This window comes from Sceloporus occidentalis, unplaced genomic scaffold (assembly GCF_023333645.1).
Source record: "Sceloporus occidentalis isolate IW3139 unplaced genomic scaffold, rSceOcc1.0.p SCAF_1, whole genome shotgun sequence".
Lineage (NCBI taxonomy): Eukaryota > Metazoa > Chordata > Lepidosauria > Squamata > Phrynosomatidae > Sceloporus > Sceloporus occidentalis.
Genome location: NW_028316981.1, coordinates 306,225,512 through 306,249,529, shown reverse-complemented (window position 1 = coordinate 306,249,529; position 24,018 = coordinate 306,225,512). Strand labels below are relative to the sequence as shown.

The window sequence follows — 24,018 nt, the reverse complement described above, 5'->3', positions numbered from 1 at the left end:
TCCAGCTTCTTCCTAAAGATATCCACAGAAGAGACCCCACCACCACCTCTCTAGGTCACTGGTTCCATGACCAAACCGTTCATACCATCAACAAGTTTCCTCTAATATTCAATTGAAATCCACCCTCCTGTAACTTAAACCTGCACTGTCTTTTCTATGAGAGCCATGCAAATAGTGAGGTCATGTTACCACTCAGTCTTCTCTTTACCTGGCTGGACATATCCAATTCCTTAAACCTTTCCTCATATGTTTTGTTCTCCCTAATTCTTATCATCCTTGATACCAAACCTGTCCATATCCTTCTTCTTTTTAAAGTGCCTTAAAGTCATTTCCTTGGCAACCCTAAGGTGAACCTATCACAGGGTTTTCTTGGCATAATTTGTTCAGAGGCCATTTGCCTTTGCCTTCCTCTGAGCTTGAAAGAGTGTGACTTGCCCAGGGTCACCCAGTGGGTTTCCATGGCCAAGGGAGGATTCAAACCCTAGCCTCCAGAGTGGTCTAATCTAGACCACTACAACACTCTGGCTCTCATTCTTTCTCAAAATAAAATGATTTATATAATTCCTCTACTGCATTATGCTACACAGCAATTAGTTTATGTAGCTTTCTCCAAATTGGGATCCTCTGGACATTTCAGACTATGAGCCTTGCTTCACCACTGGCTTACTGTCTGGGGTTGTGGGCATTGTAGTTCAAAAGTCTAGATGGAACTAGGATGGAGAAGGCTAGTATATCTTAAGTGTGAAAAGCAAACAAACTTTTTTCCAGCTGCATAGTACTGCTGACTAATGGCTTCCATTACACTACGCTCCACTTCAACTGGCCTGCCACAGAACATGTGAAACATGCAAAGGATTCTGGGGCATGCTAAAAGGAACACTTTTCATTCATGTGAGGTATTGGTTAGGTCTGTTCAAGTTCACCACTGCCTCTCTCAAACCGAGAGTATAAGAATTACATAAGAGGGAGGGAGACCTAGAACACAACCCACTCTGTTGGGGACAAGTGGCTCTGTTGATCACTTGCTACAGCAAAAGATCATAGAAGCAGAGTTGGAAGAGATCTCAAGGGACATCATGTCCAACCCACTGCCACACAAAAACATGCAATCCAACTACTCCTGACAGATGGTCATTCGGCCTCTGTTTAAAAACCTTCAAAGAAGGAGATGCCACCACTCTCTGAGGCAGCATGTACCACTGTCAAACAGCTCATACTGTCAAGAAGTTCTTTCTAATGCTGAGATGGAATCTCTTTTCCTGTAGTTTGAATCCACTGCTCCGAGGCCTATTATCTGGAGCAGCAGAAAACAAATTTGCTCTGTCTTCCATATGATCTCCTTTCAAATATTTAAACAGGGCTATCATATCTCAGCCTTCTCATCTCCAGGCTAAACATACCCAACTCCCTAAACCACTCTCCATAAGGCACAGATGTTGGCAACTTCTCTTTCACAGAAGCTTCCAAAGTGTAATTGGCTGTCTCACCAAGAAAACCCTCTGAGAAACTCCAAAAGCATAGTTTCAAAACCAATGCAGTAGGCAATAAACATTCACCTCATATTTTCAAGAGGGAAGAACCTCTTCACGGCAGGATAGACTATAGTTTCCTTCTTTCTTGTTCCCAGTACTCTTAGGGACAGTCCCATGTATAACTTGAAAAAGAGTATTACCCATTAAAGCCTAATTTGAATGTCTGCAAGCCAGTCTTATTCTTTTTCATCGTAACACTCTGACCACACAGACGTAATGATTTCATTATCAAGTCAGCCTTTCCTCTTTTTCTCACTAAAAGCTGTTTTTGTAACATCTATCCCATTGGAAAGATGTGAAAAATTTGCACATTTTTTGGTGATCTTTTAATTGACTATTACATTAATACACATTTTGGAATTGTTTGTATAGACAGCTGAGCTACTTTTGTTTTTGTTTTGTTTTGTTTTTCAGACTGCTGTTAAATTGAAAAAGTAGAATACATCTACATTTGTTCTTTGTGGCCTGGATTTTAAGTCTCCACAGGGATGAAACAGAGTGTTTTTTTAAACTTATTTTACAGTACTATGTATTTTACTATGTATGTTACCTTGGAAAAGTAATAAATTTAGAAAGGTGCTAATAATGAGCTTAAATAAATAATTCTCTTTTTATACAAAAAGAAATGGGATTATCACAATGAACAATGTACCAGGGGGTTAAGGTCAGAGGTACAGTGTAGCGCTCCCATTCAAAGAAAAGCAAAAGCTCACTCTTCTCTCCAGGGCTTTTTGGTGTATGAAGAAAGTGCATCAAGTGACATGTGACAATCACCAAGAAGAAATCCAACAAATTGTATCCCCCATTTCTCAAAGCTCTGGTGTTCATTACCATGCTATTTGTTCCACCGTTTGCCTTCCTATACCCTGTAACTTTTTTGAGCCCCTTGGATTCAACAGACTATAGGCAGGAATTTGAGAGGGGTGAAATTAACAATGGCTACAACATCATGAAAAGGCACTATTCACTCAAAAATACATTAATGCTTGGAAAGCTGGAGGGCAGTAGAAAGAGAGGAAGACAGTACACCAAATGGCCGGACTCAATTAGGGAGGTCAAGGGCTTAAATCTACAAGACTTAAACAGAGCAGTGAAGGACAGGGAGTCTTGGAAATGTCTCATCCGCAGGGTTGCCATGAGTTGGGGCTGACTCAAGGGCAGTTAACAACCACAAGAACTACTGACGTTGTAGTCAAGAAGAGAATGGTGAAGAGTTGGATGGATTCATTTTGTTCTGAAAGAACAATCAAGATCTTGCAGAAAGCTGAATTTGCAGACATATGCTCATTTTGCATAACTTAAACTGCTGCTTCCAGTCTTAGTAAGGGTAAACTGCCATGCAGAGTTCTAAAGTTCTACACTCAACACTGGAGATACCAGCTCAGCTGTCATCTGGCTCCCAAGATCACATCTGGAAGTACTCCACACACTTTAGATCTTTTGCTCACAGAGATCTGCATTTGAAAAGGAAGACCAATGTTCTCAAGGGATATCAAATTCCACATTCAAATATCAAATTCCAAATCCCATACAAACTGCACAAGGCCCAATAGTCGAGCAATGGACAGTATTGGGGAGAGAGTCAGTAGGGGAGTGGAAGCCTACAAGATATATGGCAAGGAAGGCATAAAATCAAATGCTAAAATCAGACAATGTGGTGGTGATTAGTTAGAGCAACACAGTGCTTGTAGGGCTTAAAGAAGAACAGGTTTGCCTGGAGATTGAAGACACTTATTCGGGTAGCACCACTGGCTCTGAAGCCCGTCTCTGTTGGTTGATGGGAACACAAGAAAACAAGCTACAGGAGCAGCTGGAGGCTAAACAAACAAAAGGTAATCTCCCAGAGCTGGGCAGAACAAGATGAAAATTTATTAAGGCTACTTCACATACAATATTACATACCCTAATAGATAAAGTAATCTACTGTATCCAGGGGAACAGTCTACTGTCCTCCCCTCCTGACTAACCATCTTTACAATCCCCTGTATATTTTAGTCAGTGCAGTGGTGCTTGAAAACTGCAGTACCTTGCAGCTTCAAATACATGTGGAAACAGCAAAACTCTCCTGATCACACAGTGTGGTATGCATTTTCCCCTCAGTGTGAACTTGTCTAATGAAAATGTGTAAAACTGCCCCTGGCAGTACTGAAAATTATTGTACTGAGTCTTTTCTTGACATAAACAGCATTACTTGCCACTAATAACCATTCTGCATTACACAGCACTTAGAGCAAGTGGAGACTGGGGGGAAAGCCAGTGCTTTGAAGCACTGGCAATTCATTTCTTCCCAGGATTAGGGCAGTCAGATTGCCACCCAGTTTGTGCAATCAAAACCACTGCAAAAAGGTCAGAGTACACTCCACAGCAGAAATCCACTTCAGAGCTGTCCTGAAGCACAAGTATGTACTCATGCAATGGTGTTTTTGTACATTCCCCGTCTGCCTAGTCATGGGATAATTATATATCGTCCCCAAATGTTCTCAATAGGATCCCTTGCTTTGTACAATGTACAAGAGGTGCTTGCTAAAGTGCAAACTGCTCCAGGGAATTAGGATGTAAAGCACATCTAGTTCAGAGATGCCTGGCTAACCAACTCACCTTCAAAGGAAACTATTATAAGAATGAGACTCAACAAACTGGCCTTCTGAGCTGCTAAGAGCTCCAAGGAAACTAGAATTACACAGAAAACAGAGAGACAAGAAGGTAATATAGCCAGCTACTAAGAGCATACAAACATCAGTAGTTGCCTTCAAGGCAGAATTATATTAATACAGGTATAGAGGAAACATTAGGACCTAAATTAGGGCACTAGATCCCATCTGATCTTGGAGGCTAAACAAGGTCACCTTTGGTTAGTACTTGGATAGGAGACTGCAAAAAATGCTAGGTGATATAAGATATATTTCAGAGGAAAGATCTGGCAAAACCACCTCTGGAGTATTCTTTACCTAAGAAAAAAAACTTTTAAAGTTCATGGAGTCACCATAAGTCAAAAGCCAACTTGAAGGCACATACACACACAGGGGAAACCTTAAAGGCACCTTCCCACCACTTTCTCTTACAAATGCCCTCTTCTCATTTTATACTGATTGACTTGAGACACCACCTTTCCAACAAAAGAGGCACTCAGGGAGGCTAACAATATTAAAACTAAGTACCGTATTTTCCGGCGTATAAGACGACTAGGCGTATAAGACAACTCCCAACTTTTCAGTTAAAATATAGAATTTGGGATATACTCACCGTATAAGACTACCCCTCTTCCAACGCACACCAAATAAAAATTAAAAAAACATCAGAATTGATTTCAATATGGTAATTTTAATTCAAATGCTTATGACATGCAGGTACTTAGCAGGAAAACCTGTTGTATACAAAGCCTGCTTGGATTGGATTGTATACACAGCCCGCAGATGCTCCAATCTGGCTCGGTAGTTTCAGCACCCACCCTGTAAGACGAAACCCGACATATAAGACGACCTCTGACTTTTGAGAAAATTTTCCTGGGTTAAAAAGTAGTCTTATACGCCAGAAAATACAGTATTCTAAACAAAACCTTGATTAAAACATAACATAAGAGCAATAAATTAAAAATACAATGAGAATAACAGAGGAAATAACCAAACAGTTAACCTCCCTTCAAAAACTGACCAGCAATTTTCCAGGGATGCAAAAAAATTTTTTTTAAAATGATACACTTGCAAAATGTGTCATTTGTAAATCAAAGTCAACTCTCTACAGATGACTAAAAGAAGGTATATCCAATGTAACAGAGATGTGATACAACATCTTTAGGTTTTGTTGAACTCCATTTCCATCATTGGCTATGCAGTCTAGAATTAATGGGAGTTATAGTCCCAACAACAACCAAAATGCAAGGTTTTTGTCTCACTCTGTAATACAGACATTAGCTATGTTTTCCAAATGCACACAATTTGTACATAAGCAGGGATTGTTCCCACAGTCTAGTGAATATAAATAGGTGCAGAAATGGGGTTTCCCACTATGTAGTCATTCCCCCTCTGTACCCAAAGTGTGTTCATTGTATGAATTTGAATTCTCTGAAGAACCCTGCAGTTATCATCTTCTAAAATGTGCCACCTATTGGATCATCTATTATTGTCGTTCTGAAGCCCCAGTCCTGGGACTCAAGGCAGCTTACAAAAGCTGAAACAGATATAGCTAAAACCTCACATCATACAAAAGTTCAACTATAATTGAAGTAAAAAATTAAAAGCAATTAAAAGAATAACCATTAAAAAACAAAACAACAAATCTAGACAATACAGCATGCTATTAAAGGCCTTTTACTCATGAACACTCAGTCCCCAAAGGCATGCTTAAATTTTAAAATATGCTTCATATGTCACCAGAAGGACATCATGGAGGGAACTAATCTAGCCTCTCCCGTGCTCAAGAAAGGCCTTCCACTCAAAAGACTTGAGCAGGATTTGTATAGGCCTGCCTCACACATTCCTCTCTCAGTCTTCTGTAAAGATGAGAGCGAAAGAGCTGGTGCCAGTTGCACTCATAACAGACAGACTTCAGAGTATTTGCTACCCAGCAAAATGACCTCAGACAGGAGTCAATTTCTTGCAAGTTTGGCTCACATCTACTCATCCTCTCAGCTTTACAGGCGATAAGAGAGTAGCATTTGATACCCAAGGCCATTTTGCCGTGTACCAATGCTTGAGGGTTTGTCTGCTGGGTGTGTGGCTTGCAGCCCCTGTCAACAAGTCAAAGAATACAGGATTTAGGTTGTCCCATAAATCTCAGTAAGAAGACTAGGGATAGGAATGGCAGCTATGAAAGAACTGGAAAAGATACTGAAGAGCACAGTCATGCATCTGAGCACTAAAGTCAGAATCGTCCAGGCCATTATATTCCAAATTAGCATGTATGGATGCAAGAGCTGGACAGTGAAAGAAGCAGAAAGAAAGAAAATGAACTCATTCAAAATGTGGTGCTGGAGAAGAATGCTCAGGATGGACAGCCAAAAAGACAAACAAATGGGATCTTGGAAGCTAAGATGATCAAGTTGAGACTATCGTACTTTGGACACATAATGAGAACTTAAGATCACAAGAAAAAGCAATAATGCTAGGAAAGGGAGAGAGTAGAAGAGAGGAAGACCACAAACTAAATGGATAGACCTGAGCGGGGGGGATATGGGCAAGGGCTTGCAGGATCTGGGAAAGGCAGTTGAGGATAGGGATTCTTGGAGATGTCTCACCCACAGGGTTGCCATGAATCGGAATCGACTCAAGGGCAGCAAACAACAACAATACATCTCCCATACAGAAGCAGACTTCAAGCTCTCAAATATTGGACATCCTATATGAAACAGAACACTTGAAAACCCTACCTGTCCTAGGTTGTGTCTACACTGTAGAAACAATGCAGTTTAATACCACCTTAACTGTGATGGTCCATCCTAAAAAATCCTAGGATTTGAAGGTCTATGAGGCACCAGAACTCTTTGGCAGAAAAGGATAAAGACCTTGCAAAACTATAGATTAAAGGATTCCATAGGATGGAACTACCACACTTAATGTGGAGTCAAATTGCATTATTTCTACAGTGTAGATACACCCTTAGGTGCTCAGACCACTAGAAAAAGGTGTGCATTTTCTTCTTAGAATTGTCTCCTGCTGACCGCTGCAAACAGTGCCATTGCTAATTGTTACACAAAAGTCTGATCACACTGATAAAGCTGACACAAGACAACCCACATATCAGAACTTCACTTATAGGTATACACACATATGTAGGACAAGGGATGGTAGAATAAGAATACAAAGCTAGGAAGTCTAAAGTGTCCTATTGATTACACATAAAAAGAGCTTCATCTCCTAGGTGGTCCCTTTTCCTCTACTGAAGATCCAGACAGCTATAATTAAAAACAAATGGTATTGGGGATGGGGGGTGGAGGAAAATTAATGCTACACCATGCTACACACATCACAATTCCCTCAATCTGAAAGTCAGGACTTCCCTAATTCCCCCTACATTTTAAAGCAGTCCATCAAGATACATCCTTTCATAGAACAGAATGTTTTTACGCTAAAGAACCAATTCTCTGGGTTCATGGTCTCCAGAATGAAACATCTCTTTCCTCCCTCTTGCCTTTTAAATTAAACGCTCACGTTGCCTTTCACTGGTACCATGGGTAGACACTCAGTATTGTTTAGCTGCACACCAGATCACTTTTCCATTCTGTAACCTGCAGTTATGATGACCCTGTTGGAGTGCTCCATTTTGACGACTTCTCAGAAGCACAATTATCTTCTTTGTGTTTAAAAACAATCTGCCTCATGAGGAAACATACTGTACTAGATTTGTACATCCATCTGAGTAACATAAAGGGTCAGGAACTACAAGTATACCTAAGTAGATGAAGGGGATGTGTTCCTGGGCACTACTTTTTTAACATGAAATTTGGTACCAGACACAGAATTAACATGGAAAGAATAGGGGAAAGTATCTACAGTACATCGCAAACAAAAGATGAGCAGTTCAACATGTTTTAGCAGACTTTTTGTTCAAAACAATATGCACATGTGAAATGAGATATTCAGGGCAGATAAGTCTTGTAAAGCTTTTGGTTGTATAGATCATGAAAACCTATGGTTCATTCTTAAAGAAATGTGTATGCCACAACATTTGATTGTCCTGATGTGAAACCTGTACTCAGAACAAGAGGCTACTGTTAGGACTAGTTTAATTTGTACGCTGAACATATTATATGTAAAGCAGGATTAGACCTGGAGAAAGTAGCCATGAAAATTGAAGGAAGGAACATCAACAATTTAAGATATGCAAATGACACTATACTACTAACAGAAAATAGCAGCAGACTTGAAAGGATTACTGAAGAAAGTCAAGAACAAAAGTGCAAAGGTAGATTTACAGGTAAACATTAAGGAAATAAATATAATAGCATTAAAGTAGACAATGAGGACTTTGAAATAGTTCAAGATTTTCCATATCTTAGCTCAGTGTAGACTGCAGACAAGAAATCAGAAGGAGACTTGGAACGGCTGCTATGAAGGAACAAGACAAGATCCTGAAGTATAAAGATATATAATTGAATGCTAAAGTTAGGATCATCCATGACATCATATTTCCTATTTCTATGCACAGTTGTGAAAACTGGAGAGCAAAGAAAGGTGATGCAAAGAAAATCAACTCATCTGAAATGTGGTGTTGGAGAAGAGTTATATGGATACCATAGACTGCTAAAAAGACAAATGAATGGGTCCTGGGGCAGATCAAACTTGAACTCTACCTAAAAGCCAAGATGACTAAACTGAGACTGTCATACTTTGGCCATATCATGAGAAATCATGACTCCCTGGAAAATAATGCTTGATAAGGTAGACGGCAGTAGGAAAAGCAGAAGACTACATTCCAGATGGATTCACTTGAGCAAGGAAATCACCACCCTGAGCAAAGCTGTTGAAAACAGGGTTTCTTGGAAGTCTCTCATTCCTAGGGTTGCCATAGGTCAAAGTCGACTTGACCACAGTTAACAAAAGCAAAATCATACATGAGTCAACAACAATATTTTGAACCAATCTAGAGCTTACTTCAAGGCTTTTTTCAAACTATATCAAGGGATAAATTTCTTCTACCAGCCTCCGCTTTTCTTATGATTTCCATTTTTGGCAGCCAAACTCCTAGATCTATGTTCTGTAACATGCCAGGGTTAGCTGGCGAGGCATTCCTATCTACTCTCCCCATTTCTTGCTGTTTTGCTGTTGATACATGATTAGTAGGGATTCTGGGAAGCAGCTGCTGTTTATCTTGCCTATTGTAGGCAGGCACACACAGATACAGTAGGCAGGGACGTAGCCAAGAGGAGGGGGGGGGTCCGTGGGGTCCGGACCCACTCTTCCATTAGATATAATGAATGGTGTGCGCTGCTGCACCACTGCACCCAAGCCCCATTATAATGGTGGCAGCCTGGACCCCCCCCCCTCCTTTTCTGAAATCCTGGCTACGTCCCTGCAGTAGGACTAGCTAGAGTAGAATCGAGCTGTTTCCTGGCTCAAGCTTTATTGCATTGTTTACTGTAGACATGCTGCTGCAACCCAACACCCAAAGTCTCCCAAGCCCGTTACAAACGGGCACCCTAGGACAGACTCAGTCTTCCAGACGCCCCTAACCCTAGCACGGACTGAGTCCGTAACAAATGGCGGCGGCTGTTCCACACGGCCGCTGCCATTTTGACGTAACGGACGCTCTGCGTCTGCATGTCGCACGGCGGAAGTGACGCCGCAAATGCACGACTAGCGCCTCGCGGCGTCTCTTCTGGGCTGCAAGAAGAAGCGCGATTTTCGCACTCCTTCTTTGCTGTGTCCGGGAACCGCGCCGTTTGGCTGCTGCAGTTCCCGGACGCAGCAACCGGCGACGGCAGCAGACCGCCGCAATCCGGCGGTCTGTAACGTGCCCCACTTTCCTTCACCTTTGCTCCAATGCTGAAACTGCTTTAAAAAACAGTATCTTCCAGTTAGGCAAAGGTCAAGGGAAAAGGAGTGCTGGTGTAAAAAGACACTACAAAAAAAGAAGAAGAAGAAGAAGAAGAGCTAAACACAGGATATGGCAACTGCTTGGCCATGACACAAGGATAAGTCCTTTGGAGTACAGTTAGACTCAAGAACTTGATGTTTTTGAAGCAGTCCAGAAAGAGCAAGACTACCAAAAAGCAAAATGGTCAGTACAATCTGTGATTTGCAAGACTGAGTGCCTCTCAGTTTCAGGAGTGGGTGGGTAGGAAATGGGATGAAAAGAGTTGGCCTTGGCAGTTGAATTAGCATACCAAACATTACTCAAGAGAGTTCCCTTTCTTCTCACTTTTTCAAACTGTGTAAAATGTAACATTCATCTGATAAATAAGACAAAATAATTATGTGGCATTGTTTTATTGATCTTAAACTATTACTTTTTAGTTTTAAAAAATCTATTTCTTAGGTGTGTGCACACATGTGTGGGGTGGAGAGAGAGACTGTCTGCAGGAATATAGATATAGATATATGTACAGTGGGCCCTTGATATTTGCTGGGGTTTGGTTCCAGGACCTCTTGAGGATTCCAAAATGGGTGCTCAAATCTCATTATGTACAATGGATAGTAAAATAGTGACCCTTATATAAGATGGCAAAATCAAGATTTGCTTTCTAGAATGTATTTATTCTTTAAAATATTTCCAAGCGGTGGATGCCTGAATTTATAGATTAAAAAAAATCCATGGATACAGAGGGCCAACTGTGGTCCAAAACACACTGCATATACTGTATAATCCAGTTTGAGACTGCTTTAACTGTCCTGACTCAGTGCTAGGGAGTCTTGGGAATTGTAGTTTTGTGAGACTTTTAGCCTTCTGTGTCAAAGAGATCTGGTGCCTCACAAAACTACAATTCTCAGGACTCCCTAGCACTGAGCCAGGGCAGTTAAAGCAGTCTCAAACTGGATTATTTCTGCAGTGTGTTTTGAATCAATATGTTTCTTACCTATAGACATATTTCCAAGGGTTCATATATTTCTTATCTGCTGGTTGTTGTTGTACACCTTCAAGTTGTTTTTGATTTATGATGGCCCTAAGGCAAATCTTATCACGAAGCTTTCTTGACAAGTTTCTTCAGAGGAGTTTTGCCACTGCCTTCCCCTAAGGCTGAGAGATTATGACTTGCCCAAGGTCACCCAGTGGGCTTCATGGCTAAGCTGGGAATCAAACCCTGGTCTCCAGAGTCATAGTCCAGGACTCAAACCACTATGCCATGGTGGCTCTCATTGCTTGGCTCTCATTTCTTATCTACCTAATCTATATTTCTAAATATAGCCTGCTGACAGAACATACACTGCCACCAGATTATCATTTACAACAAAGGTATTAGTGTTTATAAATGCCTTCTTGAAATTTTAATTTTTATTAGAAGACCACACAACTGTTGGCCCTCCTTATCTACTTGGGTTTAGTTCCAGGACCACCTCCTGTAGATACCAAAATATGTGGATGCTCGTCCTGTTACATACAATGTTGTAATAAAACATTGCTTTTGGAAAGTTATAGTTATTTTGAATATTTTCAAGTTGTGGCTGGTTGAATGTGAGGACACGGTGACCAGATGTCCTAACTGCAAAGGAGGACAAGGCACCACAAAATGTAGACTGTTCAAGAAAAAGGTAGAACATTATCAAATAAAAGCTAAAAACACTCATAGAAATGTACGGTATATTCATGCTTCTTAGCCATGCTCTAAATGGATGACATGTTGAAATTCCTCCTGGACAGATGTCTGAAATGTAGGATGTGTCCTGGAAAAGGAGGACATTGGTCACCCTGTGCGTGGATAAAGAATCTGTGGATACAGAGGGCCAACAGTATATAAAGTGTAACGAGGACAGTAATATAGATGCAGCAGTACAGAATCTTCTTGAGAATTTCCATGTTCTCTGTCCCAAAGAGACAGAGATACCCTGGATCCCAAGAGGGGCTACTTTAGTATTGCCATGGAGTTTAAATTTTACTGTCCTTTGTCTAAGTCCCCACATAACCAAGATAGGTATGGTCGCTGTCTACACTGGAATCCCTCCAAATGAGTACAGACTAAATCTATACAAAATGTAAGCCTATGACTCCAACACCATCTGTTTTCTTCCTCCTGTATTTTTAACATCTGGAGCTCTGCACGTTTTGTGCATTTTAGCTGGCCAAAAGGTACCATTCCTTTGTGAATTTTTCTATTTTATTAACCAGCAAAAATGTTAACCATGATTAACACTTAATCAGATTCCTTCTTAACCAAAGTTTGCAAACATGGTTCAACCCATAATGATGATGAATCATAATTTCAAGACTGGCTCCATTTAAAATACTGTGTTGAAAGTGATATTCAACTTACGTGTGGCCAGCAGTCATTAATTCTTGCAACAGTGATACAACAAGAGTTAGAAAGGATGGGAATCACTAGTTTAATCCTTCTCATTTTCAATGAGAAGCTGCTGTTTCATATGATCCTTGATTTACATAATCTCCACAGACATTTAAAAGTTAAAGATTTGCCAACACTGAGACAAGATGAGCTACCTGTCCACATGTTCATTTACTGTATATACTCATGTATAAGTCTAGAAATTTTAGTCAAAAAATTGATCCAAGAAATCTGGGTCGACTTATCCATGGATCAGTGTAAGTACTGCACTTTAATATATATAAATGGAACTATCCCCTTTCTCTGAATAAAGTGATAAAAGGCAACAGCTTAGTCCATCCCAGGAGCACCAAAAAGAAGCATGGATCCTCTCTGCTCTCTCATCCATCCAGTCTTTTGGATGAGCACAAACAATTATGTCTGCCAAAATTTTCTAAGTTCTTTGGCATCATTTACCTTTGCATCATCCCTTACATCCTTTGTTACATGCCCCTAAGTTTTATCCTTGACGTATCCACAGGTTATATCAAAATCCATAATTTTGTTCCCCAAAACCTGCCCTCGACTTATGCATGAGGTCAACTTATAGTCAAGTATATATAGTATTTTGGTTGGCACATGGCAGATTCTTGGACCAAATATCAAGATTTTCTGTATTCTGCAACATGTGAAAAGTGATAACCGAAGGAAGGGACTAACAGGTTCTCTGCTTCACATGTGTATTTGAACTAGATTTGATGACACCTAGTAATGTCTCTTATCTTTAAGACTGTATTCACTGTTCTAAAGTAAAGAATTTCATAATCCCCAATGTTCCCCTTTTTTTGAAAAGCAAAAGCCAAAAATGTTGTTGGGAAAAAAAGTGTAAGGTATCTTGCAAAGGTATAACTCTTAGCCACAAAAGAGATGAGGACAACAGAAAGAAACAAAGTATTTTCCAGAAAATTATGTGTGTTGCTCTGTGTGTGTGTGTGTGTGTGTGTGTGTGTGTGTGTGTGTTATTATATCATTTGTGCAGTGTAATACTTGTATTAACTGACTGCTTTCAAGTGCTTATCTTGGGAAACCTTTCCACAATGCATGATAACCATCTTAGATGATTTTAACTGTTTCACAATATTAGTAGCAGTAACTGACTAAACAAAATGACATAAAAATGTCAAGCAAAATTTAAGAGTCTTGATGTTAAAATTTTACCCTGTCGTGCAGTTTTTAACATTTCCCAACTTGGGCTAAAGATCTTTGGAGAAAAGTTTTAGATAACCCTATATCTGCTTGGTACATCCAGGTACACCCTACGCATCATGGACAATGACCAACTCTTCTAGTGCTCCAAAGTGAAGAATCAAGTGACAAAGCCAACTCTCTCCCACTTTCCACTACAAAAATAAGCCAACGCCTAAGAATTATCCAACTACTGTCATTTCTACATATACTTGAGTCTCCCCAATATAAGTAACAAAAAAGTAGGTAGCCATGTTCCTTTACACCCCACAAACTAGACATGAGTCAACAGTGTGTTGCAGCAGCTAAAACAGCCAATATTGATCTTAGGCTGCCTCTATAGGACTGTAGTGCCTATATTAAGGAAAGTAATATAGTGCCACTCTATCCTGCTTTAGTCAGATCTGACCTGGAATACTGTGCTCAATTCTGGGCACCACAATTCAAGAGGGATATTGGCAAGCTGAATGTGTCTAGAGAAGGGTGACCAAAATGGTGAAAGGTCTGGAAACCATGCCCTATGAGAAGCAGCTTAGGGGGCTGGGTATGTTTAACCTGAGGAAGAGAAGTTAAGAAGTGACATAATAATAATATTATAATAATTTATTTCTATTCCCCACCTTTCCCTGCGGATCGAGGAGGGATTACAGCAGTCAGTAAATTTCAAAAATAAAAACATATTCCAACAATATTAAATACATAGCATAAAAATATATATACATTACTATCAATACATTACAGCTGGTCGACTCTTCGTAAAAAAACATACAATACTGACAGAGGTGAGAATTTTACTGCAGGTTTGGTGGGTAGGCTTGCTGGAAGAGATCCGTCTTCAGTGCCTTCTTGAAAGCATCCAAGGTGGTAATGAGATGGATCTCTTCTGGCAAATCATTCCACAACTTGGAGACCACGGCAGAAAATGCTCTGTGGAAGTGGTCACTAGCCTGGTATTTACGTAGTCTAGTGATTTCTTCCCAGTTATTCTGAGAGTGAGGGGTGGATTGTGTAGGAGAGGCATTCCCTCAAGTAACTCGGGCCCAAGCCATTTAGGGCTTTAAAGGTAATAACCAACACTTTGTATTGCGCCCGGAAGCTAATCGGCAGCCAGTGCAGAGATTTTATTATTGGTGTTATATGGTCAAACCTCGATGCTCCGGTGACCAATCTAGCTGCTGCATTTTGAACTAACTGAAGCTTCAAAACTTGGTACAAAGGTAGCCCCATGTAGAGCGCATTACAGAAATCTGAACAAGAGTTACCAGTGCAAGTACCACTGCTTCAAGGTCCCTCTGGGCCAGGTAGGGGCACAGTTGGCGTATCAACCGAAGTTGATACCAAGCACTCCTAGCCGTCACATCTACTTGAGATGACAACTGCAGAGACAGATCTAGGAGTACCCCCAAACTACGCACTTCGTCCTTTGGGGGAAGTGTGACCCCATCCAGGGCAAGTTGGCAAAGTTCTCTGCCTGGGCCCAGGGATCCTATCACTAGTACCTCCATTTTCTCTGGATTCAACTTGAGTTTGTTTTCCCTCATCCATCCCATTACCGACTCAAGGGAGGCATTTAGAGGAGGGATGCCATCCTTGGTCGCTGCAAGAGTTGGAGACATAGAGAAATATATTTGGGTGTCATCAGCGTACTGATAACACCATGCCCCATGTCTCCGGATGATCTCTCCCAGTGGCTCAATGTAAATGTCAAATAGCATGGGGGACAGGCTGGCGCCCTGAGGGATGCCAGATGTCAGCTCTCTCTTGGAGGAGCAACTATCCCCCAGCCTCACCATCTGGAATCTACCCAAGAGCCATGCTTAAATATTTGAAAGGATGTCATATTGAGAATGTGTCAGCTGCTCCAGAGACTAGGACATGGAGCAATGAATTCAAATTACAAGAAGAGATTCCACCTCAACATTAGGAAGAATCTTCTGACAGTTAGAGCTGTCTGACAAACAAATATGCTGCCTTGGAGTGCAGTGAAGTGTCCTTCTTTGGAGGTTTTTAAACAGAAGCTAGGCGGCCATCTGTCAGGAGTACTTTGTGTTTTCCTGTGCAGCAGGAGTTTGAACTTGATGGCCTTTGTGGTTTCTTCCAACTCTGATTCCTCACCCCTCTCTCTGGATGCTCTTACTGTCATCAAAACATAAAGTAGACACAACAAATGTCTCTTAAACAAAGGCCATCTAAGTAGTCTGTCTATAATGAGCCATGGACTTGTTAACACATCCAGATATATGGCAACTGTTACACTTGCAAAAAAACAACAACTATCGTCCAAAGGTAATGAAGAAGCTGTGTGAACAATGGGGAATTTGGGCCCAGGAAATACTATTTCTTCAGTGCTAATTCACAGAATTTTGTTTTTAAAGACTGTGTAGGACACTGACTTAAATATCAATTCAATCAGGAGGAAGGAGCTTGTAATTCCCTGACCAGAAAGCCCTAACAGTGTTAAGACAGATTCTCCAAAGAAAAAGAACAGGGAAGAAAAAGAGTTTTCAGCCAACAGTGTCTGGAATGAAAAGCAAAACATAAGAGAGTAGTTCTCAACAAGCTGTAATAAGACTTGGCATATTTGGTTAAGTTAAGACATTTGCCCCTTTCACAAAAACTAGAATAATTAACACTAAGAATAATCACTGCAAGTGTTGCCCATTAGCATGAATGCTAACACTGTCAGTACAAATCATCAAGTCCTACCTCACCTCTTAAGAAGTTTCCTACTACAGAGTAACACTCAAAACTGCTTCAACGTTTTCCTTACATTATCATATGCTGGTACAAGGGGAAGGGGTTTGAAGACTAAACTCATTTACATGTGTTAGGAAGATGCAAATGATGTTAGCACACACAGATATGCAGTAGGAATATAAAAAAATTGCAAATTTTCTTATCCTTCATGAGGAAAAAAAGTCTTCAGAGGTTAAGGTGGTTTATCAAAAACAAAATTATCAAGATTTTTCACCCCTTTATGAGAGTGAAAAGCCAGTCCCCTCATTGTTGTTTTAAATTTTTTAAAAAACTATTTGTCCAAAATACAGTGCTTGTTCTGGGGTAAAACCCTGGTGAACTTTTGGCAAAAAAGTTCTGCAACACAAAAAATAGAAAAATGTGCAAAAATTATTTTAGTTTTGCCCAACGATGAAAAAAACTTAAGAATTTTTTATTGTCATGTGTGAGAAAGGTATAAGTAAAGATATACCTAATCCACTCTATCTGAGTGGGGAAAATGCTTTGTGTGGCAGCCTTAACAAATAGCAATCACATTTGTTCAGTGAAGAATACACTACTGAACAAAACCGCTCCAAATCTCAGCTTTATCATCGTAAACCGATAGTGAGAATTCTCAGAACTGAGGGGAAGAGATCATAAAGCACAAAGTGCGTTGTTCAATGCATAGGCTTTCAATCTCATTTTCAACACACAGGTCCTCTCAAGTTGTGCAGGCTGAATTATTTGACCAGAGAAAACTGTACTGAGAAAATAGCAGATGCAGACACAAGAACCCAACAGGCAGCTTCAGATAAAAGCAAACCAAGGGTTAGTGCTAGGTGAACAAGCATTTTCTGCCTGTAAACTGATTTCGTAATCCTGATTTGCAGTCAAACTATGTTTTATGCAAACCATAGTTTGCCCATGTAAATATCAAGAGCAAATTCTGGTTGGCTGATAAATTACAGATAAGAAATTTGTGTATGAATATCTATTTTTCACTGCAAATTTTTGTGCTGGGAACCCGTGCCCACTCAGACCTCTCAGCGTGAGGACAACAGCAAAATGAATAGGTATACCACCATAATTCTTGAGAATGTAAATATAGACTTGTTATGTTTTCCACATGGAAGTGGAACCCACGTAATAAATAGTTCACATTTTAAATACTCTGTTAAACTACTGCAATGTGATAGACTGTTCAATAGCTCAGTTGTCATACTGCAACACCATCTAGTGTTCAGCAAAACTTATTACATGTTTCAAGTACATAATTCTCAAACAAACAACTGCCCAGTTACTCCCAATTAAGTAACATATATTCTGAAGTTTCTTGCAAATGATTATTATAACACATCCCATCTCTCTCCTTCCAGAGATCTACTGTCAGTTAGAAAGATTAAGACTACTTTCTCTATAAGCAGCTATAGAACACATAGCAGAGAGAAATTCAGGAATAGACTGAGACACAGGGCTTCCTTGATGGTCATCTTCTGAAGTGACAGACTGAGGATTACAAACTTTTAAATGTTTGAAAACTAGATACCACTTCCTGAATGATCTACAGAAAAGGGTGATATTGCCTGGTTCTTTAGGTTATATTATTTGCATCTGGTCAGGCAAATAATTAATTGTCTCAACTGATTATAGCTACAGAATTTGCTCCTTAATAATATGGAGTGGAAGATGATTGCTTGGCAGTTCAATGCTTTGTCTCTGAGAGTGTCTGCATCACAAGAACCGGCTGGAGCAGGTGTGTTCCAGAATTGTATAAGCCAACTGAAATTCCCTTTGGGACAGGCAGAAGCATTTTACTACACAAACGATGGAAACAGGGAAGATGGCTGCTGAGGTTTTACAGCAAAAAAGCCACCTGTCTCTTTAAAAGCTATATAATACCAGAAAAAGAAAAGAAAAGACTGCTATGCTCTCCACACTAACTATTATGCCACTATCTTTACCAACCATTCCCTCCTACCAGAGTCACTCTATAGCAAGTAAGGAGTGAGCAAAAAGCACAATGGCTGCATACTAGTTCTAAGGAGGTGAGCTTTTAAAGAGAGAGGTGCCATCTGCAGGCAAAAAACTAAAAACTCAACAACCAGCAGGCCAAACTAGCTCAAAACCCTTAGCTCACCATTGTTTTAGTTGAGTATCTTTGCATATCTACTGAGCATCTTACCTGTTTGTTGGGGTGTTAAAGCTAAATGAAAGCAGCTGATTCCAGAATGGGTCATTCTCTGAGATTGCCTCTCGTCCTGACAACTTTTTTAAGTATTCATTTTCTGGAAGTTCATTAATGCTGCTACTTGTTGCTCCCATCTTGTTATTATTTGCTCTCCTCTTTTTAAGGTTTCATGTCAATGAAGAAAAGCCTAAAAACAGATGGAACAAATTTTAAATCTACTAAAAACATCAATTTTAAAAATCTAAGTACATGCAAAGTTATATCAAAAAGTACGTGCAAAGTTATACCAAAAAGAACTAACAGCCTCATGTCATGCCACAAACCACCTAAAAATACAAAACTTGGGCACCGAACCTGAGACCAAAGAAGAACTGGTTTTAACCAGGGCAATGAAATCAGAGTGAGAAGGAATTTTGGGCACAGTAGGAGTGGCCGTCAGTAGAAATGTACTGACTCCAACTTCAAAATAAAAGCTTATTATAACAAGATATGGTAATGATATCATTTTATATTTAAAATTCACATTTAACCAAATGAAGATATTTAATGTTATTTTAATCTAAGGGTGTCTCCATACTGCATAAATAAAGCAGTTAGATACCACTTTAAGTGCCATAGCTCCATCCTATGAAACCTTGGGATTTGTCTTTTTAACTGGTGCCTCACAAAACTGCAATTCCCAGGATTCTGTAGGATGAAGCCATAGATTCTAGATGATTCCCACCACTGCTTTACAAGACACAAAAGAAATCACATCAAACTGGACCAAGTAAAATCCAGAAAATTTTAAAATCTAGCCAGATGATGTTAAAACATTAACAAATGGAACTTACTGTATATAGGCGGGATACAGACTGCCCAAAAGGGTGGTCTGCCGCTGCCCTAATTTGCTGCACGAGGGAGCGGCAGCGGACAAACCGCGTGGCTCCCTCGCGCTGCAAAAAGAACCCACAAAAAGCTGGTTCTTTTTGCGGCGCCGTTGTGACCCTGCAAGGCACCAATGGCGCACTTGCGGCATCAAAACCGAGCTGAGACGTGCGGACGCTAGGCGTCCATTACGTCAAAATGCCGGCGCCCATGTGTATACGGCGCCGCCATTTTTATGCCCCCGTCATGTACGAGGGGTGAGGGGCGTTTGAAAGCGTCGCCCCTTGCATGTGACAGGGGCGCCTCATAGCGCCCGTTTAAATCGGGCCATAACTGTGTACAAGTCAACCTCATGTATAAGTGGAGGAAAGGTTCAGGGTCAAAATCATGGATTTTGATATGATCTGTGAATGAGGTAAGGGTAAAATGTAGGGGCTATAAAAAAAGGATGGAAAGGTGAGAATACCACTTCCGTCCCTCCTTCTCCTTCTCTGGATGTCTCCCAAGCACCTCCCAGGTGCTGGAGGAGAGGTTTTAACATCAGATTGAGAAGGGAAGCAAGTGGAGTTAAAAGGGGTGTTGCAGATCAGACTGGGAAAGGATGCAAATGGTATTAGGCGTTTCTTCCATGGGAAGATAAGCCTTGCAAATTGGACTGTGGAGGGAAGGAAGTGGTGTTTCTTCTATGGAAAGAGAAACCTTGCAGGCCAAACTTGGAACCTCTTTGACACACACACACACACACACACACACGAAAACATGTGTCCCAAGGGGCTTCAGGCTTGCTTGTTTCAGGACCTTTCTAAGTAGTTAATGTACTGATAGTGTAGTGTAAGTCAACCCAGGATTTTAGGGTCAACTTTGGAGCATAAATTTCTTGACTTATAGTCAAGTATGTACAGTATTTATGTTTGTGATATATCAACTGCACAATGATAGGAGTTACCTAGTTGGTGAAGCAAAGGTCATTCAGGTTTTTTTGACATTAAACATCCAGCACTTTGAAATGGTTTATATGCTTGAAGCCCTTGTTAATTCCCCACAAACCATTCCAAATTATGAACCCAGCCAAAACAAAAACAAAAAAAGGACAAAGAAAGGGGAGGAATTCAAAATTAAAATGGCAGAAATGGAAGCAGTAAGATGCTCAGCCTTGACCATAAATTTTTAAACAAAACTGACTCATATCATCCCGCCATTTAAAAAATCACTTTGAGCCCAAAGACAAATGGCTGCACTCTTAAAAGTAGGAGTAGGGAGCAGCATTTGATACACAAGCTTTACCATTCAAACTTTTGATACGGCACTGGCCATTACTTTAGTTTATTTCCATGCTTTCTTTTTGTCAGGATTTGCTGTTGGTCTGAAAGTTACAAACTAGTAAGCTGTTCATTAGTCACCTTGGTTAGTTTTATCTGCTTGTCCCAAAGGAGGAGTAACCAGGATCTATGTACCAGCACATCCTTCATCCACAGTAAGTGAGGATAAACCAGGAATCCTAGCATTTCTCCCCCCCCCCCTCTTTTTTTTTAATACAAATGTGGAACACAATCAATATTTAGCATAAAAGATGCTTGGCATCCTTCGGAAAATGAGCATTTGAGTATCAGATATCGTGCTTAAGGATCCAAGCAACTTCTTAAAGATTATCTCTTGAACTTACAGTTACATGGCTAAACCTTTTATGCTGCTCGGAGGAAGAGAACCACAGGCCATGCTGGAAAGCACTCTTTGAACATCCACAACTTGTTGCTAAGTTCATGGGATCCTCTCCATTGTCACAGGCTGCAATCCTATATGCCTTTACTGGGGAGTAAGTCCTACAGTCGGACATGACTTGACAACCTTGTCAAAGGGAAACCTTCACCATTGTACCTTTAAGTCACACTGAATTCAATGAAACTTACCTCTCAACAGATACTCAAAGAACTGCACTGATAAAACATTGTTTCAGACATCAAATGAAGATAGCACAATGCTAGAAGAATTGAATGAGTGCCTTTTCCTATCACTATTATATTTGTTCTGCACACAGGAGCCAGCAGCTCAGAATCTTGACTGTCACTTATACTTCAATCTATAGAAGAGCAAAAACTTGTCAAATTTAATTGGGATTTAGGAAATGTGTGGATTTAAAGGAGACAGATGGAGATCACTCAATTAACTCCTTACCCCATCAGTCCAGAATCCACACTTTAAAGATGCACTTAAGTAAATGAACCTGCATGCTTTTGCAGAATGAGAGACATTTCCTGCTTTATTTTTTAAAAGACATCTAAGATAGAGAGCATGAAATGGATAGAAATACACACACACCTGTGAGGATTTCAAGAAAACAGTCTAATTGATTTGTAGAAAATGCACACATATACTGTAACTCCTACATTGTGCATTTCAGATAAAACATGTCTAAGAGCATAGCTGCATTGCCCATAAGCCAAATAAAGATTTTAACAATTTACTATCACCTACTAGGCAATAGCGATTAAATCCAGACAATGAAGATATCAACTTATTTGTGTGTGCTGGAGTAAAGTTGAACTATACCATGGACTGCTAAAACGACAAATGAATTGGTCTTAGAGCAAATGAGGCCTGGATTCTGTCTAAATTTAGGCTGTTGTACTTTGGACACAACATGAGATGACATGAGTCACTCAAAAAGGTGATAATGCTCAGTAACAGTAGTGTCTCTAGGGTTGGCGTCACCCGGCGCGCTCATGTATGGTGCCCTTCCACCTGACCGTCTACCAATGTTACTCATAAATCGTAATTCCTGTATATTACTGAATGTAATGGTAACAGTAATGACATAAACAACCAGCAAAATTAAAAGTATACCTTTAAATTACAATATCATGTGCACAGCCTAAATATATTTATATATTTACATATACATAGTTTCATCTGGTTAAAGTTAAAATTGGATAAATTGCTATTTTTAAGAGAAAAATTAAAAAAAATTTAATGTTCTAATTTTTTAAAAAAATTAAAAATTAATTTTTTAAAACAACACGAGGCCTTGCCTTTCTCCTTCCACTGAGCCTTGCCCCACGCACACCATCTCTTCAGATTTTAAAGGGACACAGGTGAACAGCACAGCCTGTATTTGCCAAAAAGCAGATGTTTAGGGAGCAGTGGTGTTATTTCCCCTCCCTTAAGGTGTTATTTGCTATGGTCCGTGTCCCCTGGTTACAGCCCTGCTGAGTAACAGAAGGCAATAGAAAAAGAGGAAGAATAAACTACAGGGGGATTGAGTGAATCAAGGAAACCACAGCCCTGGGTTTGCAAGATCTGTTGGTGACTGGTGCTTGGAAGCCTCTCATACCTAGGGTTGGCATAAGTTGAAGTCAATTTGACAGCAAATGATAGCAACTGGACAAAAGGTGTATTAATATAGATCTTGCCAGTGGGAACAGTAGTAGTCAGTGGCATCCTGGGCTATGGTGTCACCCAGTGCGGGGGATAGGGCTACTGGGCAGGGCAAGGGTGGAGTTCAAAATTGGAAGGGGCAGGGCTTCCACAAGGAGGGGGGACAGGCTCAGCCAGGCTGAGCATGCAGGTGTGCCTCCACCCCTCCTTGTCATGGCTCAGTTCTCCCAAGGAAAACTTAGCTACAGCAAGTAGAGACAGGGAGACCTGACCAGGTGTCACCCTCCCTCTGGGGTGTCACCCAGTGCTATCCATATACCCAGCACCCCACACCCTCAGTGACGCCACTGGTAGTAGTGATGTTTTGCTTTGCTGATTTGGGGTTGGTGTGTGGGTTTTTTTGCCGTTGTTGTTTTGTTTTCAGATTAAAGAGCTAAGACTGAGCTCCTAAAGGCTACTGACTGAAATCCTACAGTAGAATTGCACTGTCAGCATCCTCCAAAACTAGATGGACCACCCCACTTTAACCAACTCTACCCTGGCTTCCAAAGTTGCTGATTTTCTACCAGTAATGGTGAGAACACAAAAGTTTCAGATGAAATCGCTCAGGAGGGAGGCGGCTCTCATCTTTCCTCTCCCCTGCAATGCCTACATCTCACTGGTTATGGAGGATACATTTAAACTTCCCCATCCTTCCATTGCCTGGGGCAGGGGGGAATTGTGTTCATTGTGCACCAGAAAAAGACTGGGACTGGGAAGGGCAGCTGGGAAGGAACCAGACAAGATTCTAAGGAGCAAAAACATAAAACTGAACAGTAAAGTAAGAATTGTCCAGGCCATTATTACCCATAACCATTTTGTAGAGCAACATATTTTAACATAGGTTGAAGAAGGCAGTTATTTAGAACGTATTCAAGTAGCAGGACAAAAAATAAGTGAAACAAGACAGAGCAAAGCATGTACTGAGGACACTACTTTGCTTTCTCTGGGTCAGATATTAAAGTATACTCTGTAGTGTAATTTAGCTAATTTAATATAAAATAGGGTTCACTTGGCACAGCTGAGTGCATTTCACCATTCTCAAATTTCCAGCTTCATCTTCACAAGGAAAATTAATTAGTTCTTGCTTAATGCACTACTATGTTCTTCAGTTATCTTCTAGTCTCATAACTGTTTCACTGCAT

At 40.4% G+C, this 24,018-nt stretch overlaps 1 protein-coding gene across 5 annotated transcripts in view; it reads right to left on the bottom strand.

Annotated features, from left to right (window-relative positions):
* DYM (dymeclin) overlaps window positions 1-24,018 on the bottom strand; it is a 239,798-nt gene that overhangs the window by 199,123 nt on the left and 16,657 nt on the right. For all 5 annotated transcript variants that reach the window (XM_089497500.1, XM_089497528.1, XM_089497508.1 and 2 more), the window contains one exon: window positions 18,590-18,782. In XM_089497500.1, the coding sequence (XP_089353626.1) occupies window positions 18,590-18,729 (140 nt within the window). In that variant the 5' untranslated portion in view covers window positions 18,730-18,782. The remainder of the gene's footprint in view (window positions 1-18,589; window positions 18,783-24,018) is intronic.